At 44.7% G+C, this 11,628-nt stretch overlaps 1 protein-coding gene and 1 non-coding gene across 16 annotated transcripts in view; one reads left to right on the top strand and one right to left on the bottom strand.

Annotated features, from left to right (window-relative positions):
- SYNE2 (spectrin repeat containing nuclear envelope protein 2) overlaps nucleotides 1–11,628 on the top strand; it is a 374,347-nt gene that overhangs the window by 345,574 nt on the left and 17,145 nt on the right. For all 15 annotated transcript variants that reach the window (XM_021941295.2, XM_021941294.2, XM_021941291.2 and 12 more), the window contains 2 exons: nucleotides 5,074–5,236; nucleotides 11,019–11,206. In XM_021941295.2, coding sequence (XP_021796987.2) covers nucleotides 5,074–5,236; nucleotides 11,019–11,206 — 351 coding nt within the window. The remainder of the gene's footprint in view (nucleotides 1–5,073; nucleotides 5,237–11,018; nucleotides 11,207–11,628) is intronic.
- On the bottom strand, nucleotides 2,907–3,011 carry LOC116275981. The gene has a single exon (XR_004185447.1). It is a non-coding gene; the product is annotated as a U6 spliceosomal RNA (small nuclear RNA).

Raw genomic sequence — 11,628 nt, 5'->3', positions numbered from 1 at the left:
CCTTGATTGTTTTCTGCATTTTTACCCATAATTACTGCAAAGGAACTCTTGTAATTTAAAGCAGCTCTTAGGCATAATTCTTTTGTTTGGTTTCATAGAAAACATTTTGCTTTAGGTCTCTCAATAAAGAGCCTGTGCAGGTGGAAAACTTTGCTTTTGTACCTAAAAATTTTGTTTTTCTGATTCTCAGAACTGGGATTTAATTCAGAAAATCATGCTGCTTTTTCCTGGAGAAAGGTTATTTGTTGAAATGTCTATGTGAGAAATGTTCAGAGCACCAGGTCCAAACCCGGGCGAGTGCAGAGATGGGGGCCGCGGCAGCAAACTGCTCAGGTGGTTGATGTCAGGCAGTGTTGAGGTTGCTTCTGTGTGCCAGCAGGCTGGTTTCTGAATAGGTTTTCTTATTTCCAGATATTAACTCGAGATTTCAAATTTTTCAAGAGCAGTATTAACAAGGCCTAACGTGGAGGTCAGTCGCCTGGGTTGGCAAAAGACAAACGCTTCCTGGCCTGGGACAGGTGATGATTAGGTTACAGTGTCTGCACAGAACAGAACGATGCACACTCCGCCGTGTACCTGATGGATCCCAGGGTCAGTCATTACCTGATGATCAGAGGAGCAACATTTAGACTCCCAGGCATGTGGGGGTATTAGGCCTCTGGATGGAGTTTGGCATATACCGGCTAAATCCTGGCTGGATGAGTGCTTTGTCACTTCTTGGTGACCTTCTTTTCCTTCCCTCCCACCTTCCCCTCCTCTTTCACTTGCACTAAGTATGCCTGTGATGTGAGTGTCTGTCAGCGCTTCATTGGCCCTGTGTGAAACCGGGGCTGAGGAGCAGGGGTGGCTTCTAGGCTGGCAGCACACTGCTTTGTGGGAAAAGGGCTCTGATATGCTCTGGTCTTTACAGCTTTTATTTAAAAATCTAACTTGGCCACTTCTTTTATGAAGAAGACAAATCAGACAAATTGGAAGGTATGAGTGAACATCATTTACTCCTTCAACAGCTATTTATTGAGCAACTCCTATGTTGTATTACAATGTCAACATTACATCTGAATTAGGTGATGACCTCTCTGGGAAGAAGGCCTATCTTCCAGCTATCTCTGAATCCAAGGGTCTGTGCAGGATCCAAGACAAGGCACATGGCTAAGTGATTACTGAAAGAAAATCAGGGAGGGGAAACATGGGCAGCGTGTATCGAGCCTTCTGGCCTCCTCCCCAGGCACCTGCCAAGAGCCCCCGGTTTTAGCATCCACTATACCAGCTCCTACCCCCCAGTGTATCCTGAGCTATGAGTCCAGACTTCTGGTCATGTTCTCTGACTGCAGCAAAACGATCCTGTACCAACAGGATGTGCATGTTAGTGTGTGTAGGATTATGTGAGAGGATGGGTAGTACTTAGGAACAGCAGCTCCAGACCAGACTGCCCAGGTTAGAATCCTGCCTCCACTATTGACCATGTGACTTGCGTGAGCTCTTTACTCTCTGTGCCTCGGTTTCCTCATCTGTCAAGTAGGGATAATAATATTACCTATCTCCTAGCATTGTTATGAAGAGGAAATGATGCCTATAATCCTGGTACTTTGGGAAGCTGAGGCAGCTGGATCACTTGAGGTCAGGAGTTGAAGACCAGCCTGGCCAACATGGGGAAACCCTGTCTCTACTAAAAATACAAAAATTAGCTGAGCATGGTGGCAGGTGCCTGTAATCCCAGCTACTCAGGAGTCTGAGGCAGGAGAATCACTTGAACCTGGGAGGCGGAGGTTGCAGTGAGCCCAGGTGGTACCACTGCACTCCAGCATAGGTGATAGAGACTCCATCTCAAAAAAAAAGCAAACGAGTTGCTAACGTGAAGCACAACAGGCCTGGCACATGTGGCCATCAGCGTGGGATACAGATGTTTCATTTTAATAATAAAGTTTATCATTGTAAAACATGCATGTAGAAATTTTAAAAGAACGGGATGACAGTAGACAGTCTCGTATTTTATTCCTACACCCCACTGGTTTGTCCTGAGCACCCCATTTTGGATACCAGAGTCCTGGGAAAACCAAGCAAATTATTCCCCCACCTTCTCCATACCCTCTCTGGGTGTCGCACACCTAACCCCACGGTTAACAGTTCAGGATCACCACAGCCCTGTGGGTCTGTACCCAGGCAATTGTGTTGCTAGTTAGCTCCCTTCATTTAAATACGTGCATTCTTCGGTGTGTTAATTGCTTTTAAGTTAGAAGAGAGGAAACAAGGAAAAAGAAAAAAATATATAAATAAATACTTGGATTCTAGCCCTCTTCTTTTCAAAATAAGAAAGAGGCTGGGATTCTTAGGGTGGAATAGGGTCAGGGGCTAGAGGAAGGCCGTGGGAGATTTCATTCTGGGCAGAGGGAGAAGTGGGGAGGGCGGGAGAGCTGTGCAGAGGTCACGAGCCTGAGCCCTTCCCCCAGCCCCGGGGACGCGCTCGTGGCTGGGCCTCTTCTCCGGCAGAGCCTTCCAGGAGGGCAGTCCTTCAGGAACTGCCTGGAGCGCTCCTTGTCCCACGGTGCCAGGGGTTCCCAGCTACGTGCCAGGGGTTCCCAGCTACGCTGGTAGTTGCCTGGAGTGTTCTTTCAGGAACCAGGGCAATCAAGGTGGCAAGATACTGGGGTGAGGAGGGTGTACCTCTGAAACCATAGGAATGAAGGTGGGATCTAGGTTATAGCTATATCCAGGCCTGGTCCTGGATTCCATGACTTCCTTTTCAATCAATCATCTGTGGCTCTGAAGGGAACATATCCTTGTGGTGTTTGTGGTAAGAATGTAATTTGGAAAACGGGCATTTATCTCCGAGGCATTCTGCCTTTCACATTCAGTCCCCTCAGCTACCCAGTGAAAGAAGGTACTACTGTGAACACCATTTTTTTTTTTTTAATATGGAACCCTTCACGAATTTGCGTGTCATCCTTGCGCAGGGGCCATGCTTATCTTCTCTGTATCGTTCCAATTTTAGTATATGTGCGGCCGAAGCGAGCGCTGTGAACACCATTTTATAGATGGCATTAAACATGGCCAGGACGCAAACCCAGGCCCTGACCACAGAGTCTGTGTTCTTCTATCTCCACACCACACATCCTTCTTCCAAGCTTGCCCTTGAGAATAAAACACTGATGAAAGAACTTTGTGATGTCCAGTGCCATGTAAATAAAGCATGACTGTAGCGTCTTGTGGTCCAGTGTCCACTCTGTGCAGATGACTTTACATGAAGCCTCTTATTTCAGTCTCACCACCACCTGCAAGGTGGGTAATCTTGCAGATCGTGAGGAAACTGAGAGTCAGCGGTTAGGTACGTTGCAGCGTGCAGAGCTTTTAGATGGGAGAATGGATCTTGGGTCCAGGTCTGCTTGCCTCCGGAGTTCTGGCCTTCGCCTCACCTGATGCTGCCACCTCCCTGAAGCTTAAGCGGCTTTGAGGGTGTACTAGAAATAAGGGGGCTGAGGTGAAAGGACTTTCACTAAATCTTAAAAGTAGCTGGTAATAGAGCTAGAAGTCAATCCCTGGGATTGACTTGGTAAGTTGTAAGATACACATTTTTTTTTTAATCCACACTTATATGACTACTCCATGGTCCACGTAAATCATAGCTTCTAGCGGAATGTCCATATTTGTCCATTCACCAAGCATTTGTGGAGAGCATCCTGCCCATCAGGCACTGTGGGAGGTGCTGTGTGTGCGGTGGAAACTGGCCGGCTGCAGCCTGGCCATGGCACTCCCTGTCCTGGTGGGTGTCTGAGAGAGTGCAAGGTTAGAGGCAGAGTGGCCCCTGAATGCTTGAGGTACAGAGATCAAGGGGCTGAACCAGTTTTCAGGGTAGGGCAGGGACTATTGAAAGCTTTGAGCATGGATCGGACTTGCCTTCTGAAACTTACTTACATTTTGGCTACAGAACCAAAGGTGGGCAGGAAGTCTAGGGGGCTGAGAGGAGGTTGTTCAGTCAAGTAAGAGGTGATGGTGGCATGCAGCGCAGTGTTTCCTGAGAGTTAGGGTCAGTGCCCTCATTTATCGCTCTAGTGCTCCCAGCCATGGGGCGCAGTTCTGACAGCATCTCCCAACAACGTAAGTATTGATCAGTGGGAACTTTCCTTTAGAGCCATTACTTTTAAGTGTCTGAGATTAACTACAAATCCCACAGAACGCCAGGACAGATCCTGGCTCTACTCGCTCTGCCTTAGGACTTTAAGGAAAGCGGTTTATTGGAGCATTTTATTTTAGTATATATGTCAGAAAAAGATTGTTTTCCCTCAACAGCTACATCACGTCCCCTTGACAGCATGTGGACGTGCACGCCAAGTTGTACTGATGCCATGCGTGTGCTTTCAAATCTGCTCCATGCCGAGTTGGGCTGGATGGGAGCTGAGGCAGACTGGTGAGGGAGATCCCATTTAGAACTGCGCTTGCATGCAGATTTCCTTTGCCCCTCCCTTTCTGACAGGCAGAGATGCCCCATAATCTACCCACATGGGCTGGTTCATTGTATACGGCTGGGTGAACCCCTCATACTGAAGCAGTAGGGCTTGGCACATATTCTCTGCTTACCCAAAGGGGAGGGTCCCATGCGAGGCCTTGTGGACCAAATACCACCAAGTGAACCAGGCGTGTAACATCTTTAATCTCCCAGGGTAGATCACCGGCTGCTGTAATCTCAGGCATATACACGGCAGAAACTGGGCAGAAGTCAGTAGTGGTTATTTTCACTTAGGAAAAAATGGCTGTCTTCTCACCTCTGAAGCCCCAGAAAGATGAACTGGGTCTCAGAGGATCTCACTCTGGGAATGATAGGACTTCCATTTGCATGGGTGGATTAACTCTCCGTCCTTTCGAAAGTCAACAGAGGCAACAGCCTTGCAAAGCTTCACATATTCTCTGAGAACTCGTATCTGGTGACATGAGAGTTGTTCTGATATAAAATCAAAGCAAAATAGATTCTTTTTTACCCTGCAATGCTCTTATTGGAACGTTCTTCTACCACTAAGTATTGGGCTTTTGATTTCCATCACTTTTTGTTTGTTTGTTTTGTTTTTCTGCAAATATGTGTAGGGTGAAGAAGTTGAAGGAGACCTTTGCTTTTATTCAGCAGTTGGACAAAAACATGAGCAACCTTCGCACCTGGTTGGCTCGAATTGAGTCTGAGCTTTCCAAGCCTGTTGTTTATGATGTCTGCGATGATCAAGAGATCCAGAAGAGGCTCGCTGAGCAGCAGGTGGGACAATCAGAAATGAGCTCCTGCAAGAGTATGGGTGTCCGCGATGTGCACTGACTCAGGCCTTCCCCGTATAGCTGTGTGTTTTCACGTGCTCACATTTCATAACGTTGGTTTGCTTTTTCCAGAGAAAACTGACCATCTTTCCATGTTCTTATATCCATCTCTTGAGTGCTCCCTCCCACATTCATGTAGCTTTTTGTGAAACCGTGTGAATAATGTTTAAGATGCAAACCTTAATCTTGGTGGTAAATAAGATTTTTTAAATTATGTCTTTTTTTTGACTCTGATCTTTGTTGTGTTTTGTTAATATAGTTTTGAAAGGCAACTAATTGAAAGAAAAGCAACTTTTCTAACCAAGGAAGGTTCTTATGGGATAATATTCTGTGTGTCTGGCACAGCTTTTTAAAAAATTAAAACAAGAAAAGGTGTGATAAGGAACATGCTTGGACCCAATAGTTTAGGAAGACTTTTAAGAGCTGCAATGCTCTGCATTTTTGTTATCAGATATGCATGCTCTGAGCCAATCCTGGAAATTGTGCAGTTTGAAAGCTGCTAAGTTCTGCCAGTGTTTCTCATTGTACCCACCTGGTAGGTGCTATTTGACGTCACTGGTTTATCAAATCCACTTTCCTGACTTCCCTGGTCTCATGGCCACATGCTCATTCTCACATGCAATGCCTGGATTTGTCTTTATTTTTTATTTTAAATAGCTAAGTTTATCTTAATCTTTCTTTAGCTTTTGTTCACCTCTTTTTTCTCAGACCTGTGGGCAGATTCTGTTTTGACTGTAGAAGCAGTATGATTCTCAGAGTCGAATCTGTTTTCTTCACGTTAAGCCTCCACCACACAGCACATACCACAGATGCTTAGAGACAGGATTGAGGGTGAACCTTTTTCACCAGATTCAATATTTGGTGCTACTGTTGACATTTTTTAAGAGATGGCGTCTCACTGTATTGCCCAGGCTGGTCTTTAACTTCTGGGCTCAAGTGATCCTCCCACGCCAGCCTTCTGAGTAGATGGCACTGCAGGCAGGCACCGCCATGCCTGGCCCTCCCTGCTCTTGACTTTTCTAAGTGCTATTACAATTACTGTTTAAATGATGCCTGTTCTCTGGCTTTCAAGCTAGTATGATTTAGTAATGCTACAAATTAAAAATACTGGTTTTTCCACTTAGCTTTGGAACTTTAAGCATGTCTTTTTCATCGAGGTCATCTAGACTCTGCTTTGTGCAGAAAAGAATATTGATATAGGTATTATGGAATTTTAATGGACATTACAGAGATTTTAATGCCTCTCTCATTGGAGTCACAGCTACTGAATACATCAGTTTTACTTAAAAGTGTGATCCACTAGGATGAATGTCTTTGAACAGTCTGTGAAAAGGCAAGGCCTTGCAAATGAATTTACCCTGAGTGGTGAGTTTTTTCAGGTAGATTATATGGAAGCTGTCAATACCTTTCCTCTTAAAGAATGGCTGGCTAGATTTTGCTGGGGCTGTTGATAGTGTGTTAATTTTTTTTAAATCCAAAGTGTGACAGAACATTAAATTAATTAAATTGCAGAGAATTTGTTCCCAAAAGCATACAATTTGGAGCCACTGCTATTCTCTTAGCCTTATTTCTTCCCATCCTGCAGTGGCACATAATTTCAATCTGGTTGATTTGAAAATTCTCTCTTTATAGAATTCAGCATCACCTTAGTGACATTTCTATCCCTTGGTTACTTTAAAAAAAATAATAAATGGAATTGGTGTTCAGGACTACCATTATTGTGTAGAAGTTAGATACTGTGTTAGTTTTCTACTACTGTTGTAACCAATTACAGATTTAGCAGCTTAAAAACACAAATTTATTATATTTCTGGAGGTTAGAGATCTGAAATGGATCTCAGTGGGCTAAGATCAGGATGTCATCAGGGCTGTGTTCCTTTCTGGAAGCTCTGGGGAGAATCCATTTTTTTGCTTTTTCTGGCTTTAGAGGCCACCCACATTGCTTGGCTCATATGTGCCTCTTCTGCCTTCAACGTCATCAACATTGCATCTCTCTGTGTCTTTCTTCATAGTCATATCTCCCTCTAGCTGCCTCCTCTTCTGCCGTTAAGGACCCTTAAGATTACAGTGGGCCCACCCTGCTAATCCCGGATAATCTCCCTATTTCAAGGTCAGCTGATTAGCAACTGCAATTCCCCGTGTAATCTAACAGATTCACAGATTCCAGGATTAGGATCTGGATGTCTGTGTGTGTGTTGGAGGGTGTCATTGTCATTATTCTGCCTACCACAGATGATCTCAGGATACTTTTAGTATTTTTGTTAAAAAGAATAAGTTACAGTGTATTTATATTATACTAAACTCAGACCTTAAGTACCCCATCCAAAACACTGGCAACAAATGTGTTACACAAAAGAATTATGTATGGGCCACTTTTTAAAACCTTACCTAGTGACCATTTTTGGTCTGGGTTAGAAAACCACCTTACCTATGTTTACTTTTCAAACTAAATATAATAAATTAATTGCTTCCAAAAATAAGACCTAAAAACATGGCATCACCTAGCATTGCCTTATGCAAAAGCCCTCGGCCCCCCAAAGTAGCTAAGAGCCATGATGTCCCTGGATCCTCACTGTAATGCACCTGGTCGGGGAGGGGTCAGACCCTCTAAAAGTCCTTCCTGTTTCGCCTTTCTTACATAGAACACCTTTAGGTAGAAGGTAATGGGGGTTATTCCTATGGAATATATCATCTTTAAAATGCACAGGAAGTAGTGGCAATTTTGTGACATTTAAATCACAAACCACTTTCATTGAAACTTTTTAAGATCCCTGTCCTAGTTTTTTCATTGGTTGGTTTCTTGTTTCTCTGTTGGGTGTGCCAGATGGTGGCTTGGAGGAGTTGTTAGTTACCCTTCCATTGGCTAATGAATAGCCCCTGCCGTGGGCCAGCTGAGCTTCACCTCACGCCCCCTGAACCATCCCAACACCCCCCTGTCCCACTTGCTACCCAAGCCCCTCCCACAGAGACATTCAGGAGCTGGCACTGGGGTTTCACCCTATATGATTTTCTGTCTTTTCAGCCTGTTTTTTTTCTCCTCAGCCTCCCTTACCTTCTGTTTTTGGTTCCTTTTTATTCTCATTCTTCTGGCTGCGTTCTCTTCTCCAGTTTCAGGTCTATCTCCTCTTGCTCTGTACCCCCCAACCCCCAAGTTCCTCCCCAACCTCAGTGTTCTGTGTCACCTGCCCAGGGGCAGAAAAACAAAGTGAATAGGAGCCTGTTAGAACTGTCAGCAAAAGTCTTTCTCAATGTTTTATGTTGTTTCTTAAATCTACTTTTTCTCTAGATTTGGACAGTTTCTAAGACCTAATTCTTGTGCAGACTTACATCTCTGTGGATACTAGTGGTAGGATTATTTCAGTTTGCAAAATGTTCCTGTCTAGCACTTAAATGGTCTGCATTTTAAAAGGTAGTCTGGCACTGTATTTTCTATTGTACAAGGTAACTAGTAGGCCATTGTGTGGTGTTTTACATGGTTTTTAAAAAAATTTCGAAAATGTTTTTTGAAAAGTTTTGAGAAAGTTTTGAAAATGTTTGAGCTTTTTTTTAAACCAAGATGTTGATGTTCTTTTATAAATTATTGTAGAGCTCATTTCTTACGGCCATTTACCCTAAATATTAAATCAGTTTTCTTTAGCCATTTGATTCAATGTAAGCTGAATAAATAATGTAGGGTAATTGCAGAGTTTATTAAAATACAGAGCATTCATATTGTCCATAAACTAGAACCTCTCTCTGCTTTTCAGCTAGACCTTACCCACCTGGAGCCAGATGAGGTCATGGGCATTTTTCAGTTATAAGTGATGAGTATTATTTATTTAACACCAGTATCAGGGTTCCTAATTTATTATTTTAATATTTAAATAGGACATATATCTTCTGATTTTAGAAGGGCCCCACGACAGTGCTATGAACCGGTAAGAGTTCTTAAAACTGGAATTTTATTTAGACATAATAATTTTAAAGTCAGTCCTCAAATTGACTCCAGGGAGACTCCCACCATTCGAGCATAACAGGCCTTCCACCCACACTGCAGAGCTCTAACGAAATACCCTGCACATTCTTCACAGTGCACACGGGGTGGCCAAGTGGACAACACATCTCTTCTGAATATAACCTGGTGGTGGTCGTTTGTACTCAGGATCAGTGTTAGGAACTGCCTGATTTAAAATTCGGTTGGCGGGTTGGCATTTTATTCCCTCATGTCAACCTAAACACACAACGATCGGAATTGAGCATTTATATGAAGAAAAGAAAGAATAGGGGCTGGGCACGGTGGCTCACCCCTGTAATCCCAGCACTTTGGGAGTCTGAGGAGGGTGGATCGCTTGAGCTCAGAAGTTGGAGGCCAGCCTGGACACCATGGCAAAACCCCATCTCTACCAAAAATACAAAAAATTGCTGAGTATGGTGGCCAGCTACTTGGGAGGCTGATGTGGGAGGATCGCTTGAGCCTGGGAGGCAGAGGTTGCCGTGAGCCAAGATCGCACCACTATGACAGAGTTGAGACCCTTGTCTCAAAAAGAAAAGTAAGAAAATAGTGGTCCCATCTAGTAATATAGTAATAATCTCAAATTATTTAAATATCAAAGTGACCTGGAATGAAGCTTATATTGCCTTTCTGTAGATGGTGACAGCTACCATTTATAATATAGTCCTCTTATTAACTGAAATTTGTTGAGTCCTGGGAACTGGATTTAGTCTAGTTAATAGTGGCTTAAAGTAGTGTAGATTTCAGAAATTGGTATATTATGAAATAATTAAAATAGAATTTAACTTAGTCTTTGCTTTCTCACAATGTAATTTGGATATTAAAACTAATGATGTGGTCTCGTGTCACTTGTCACAGAATTTGGACATCAGGGATGCCTAACTCTTCCAGAATGGCAAAACAAACAGGTTCCTCATCTCCCTCCCTCCCTGCAGCCCACCCATGGGGGTGCAGCAGTGTTACTATCCGATGATGACTAAAAGTGCCATGTTTATTCGTAAAGAGGTTTTCCAGTTTTTCCTATGACCATGCATTTTCTCTTCACAAATGTTCCTTTTCCCGAATTGGGGATTGCATCACTTTCCCCATCAAAGGACAAGACTGCAGAAACCCTGCCTCTCCCCAAGCCACCGCAGCCTTGGCTGGGCTTTATCAGCTGGGGAGGCCGGGTCTGTCTGCCAGAATTCCTCCCGTGGGCTCATGAAGCCCTTGAATGAGCTCACGGGGAGCCTGTGGGCACGCACACTGCTGCATGCACAATTTGGTGTGTGTTTGAAGAGTTCAGTAGCCCATAAAAGGTGGAGAGTTCCTACTGAAGAGACTCAGTTTCTAAAGACTTACCTGAAACCAAGTCTAAACTGGAGCCCTTTGGGGTGGGTGGTATGGAGTAGATCCCATGCATACCCAAAGTCTGTGGGGCAATGGGCTCTCAGCAGTAATGGCGCCACCTGTCAGTGAGTAGAGGACGACGCCCACCACTGTGCCACCCCTCACGTGGTTCAGCACGCAAGTCCTAGATGTTTTCAGTGTTTCAACTTTGTGACAGGTGCTTACAGCACAAGGGTAACACAAAGATGAGAGGGATTCCATGTGTACTGCCAAGCCCGTGGTGGAAATCCACCCAGGGAAGTATCCCCTGGGCTGGGAGAAGGGAGGGAGGAACAGGGGTCCTTTGATGCTGACCCTCCTGCTGTCACCAGCGTCTCAAGAGGTTTCTTACTCTGTTGTAATCACAGGATCTACAGCGAGATATTGAACAACACAGCGCAGGGGTGGAGTCTGTGTTTAACATCTGTGACGTTCTACTGCACGACTCCGATGCCTGTGCAAATGAGACTGAGTGCGACTCGATCCAGCAGACCACCAGGAGCCTGGACAGACGCTGGAGGAACATTTGTGCCATGTCCATGGAGCGGCGCATGAAGTAAGAACTAAGCTCCCCCAAATGTCTTCAGCATGGTCAGCCGAACTCAGTACACCCTTCTGACCTCATTCACAGTAACTGTTCTGTTCATTTCACTTAGAAATGCGCCAGGTATTGGCAGAGAAGGCCCAATGCTTATCAAAGGATTTATTCAAGAACAATGTAACAGGAGTCATGTCTCTCTCCAGCTCTCCTGTGCGGGGTATGGCTGTGAGCTGGCCACTGTGCTTCTGTTGACCTAGCCAGGTAGTAGTGGAGGCAGCCCTGTCTCCTAGTTTTTTAACCTCTGTGAAGCAGGAGCTCTGAGGTGCTTGGCACTCCCAGGCGGGAGGAGCACAGACCAGAAGTGGCGTCCCTGTTATTTCCCAGAAGGGGTAACAGGGTCTCCCCCACTAAACTGTGCAGGTGTCAGGGGATAAAAG

This window comes from Papio anubis, chromosome 7 (assembly GCF_008728515.1).
Source record: "Papio anubis isolate 15944 chromosome 7, Panubis1.0, whole genome shotgun sequence".
NCBI classification, from domain to species: Eukaryota; Metazoa; Chordata; class Mammalia; order Primates; family Cercopithecidae; genus Papio; species Papio anubis.
The sequence above is the reverse complement of the archived record's forward strand: the minus strand, read 5'-3'. Positions and strand labels throughout refer to the sequence as shown.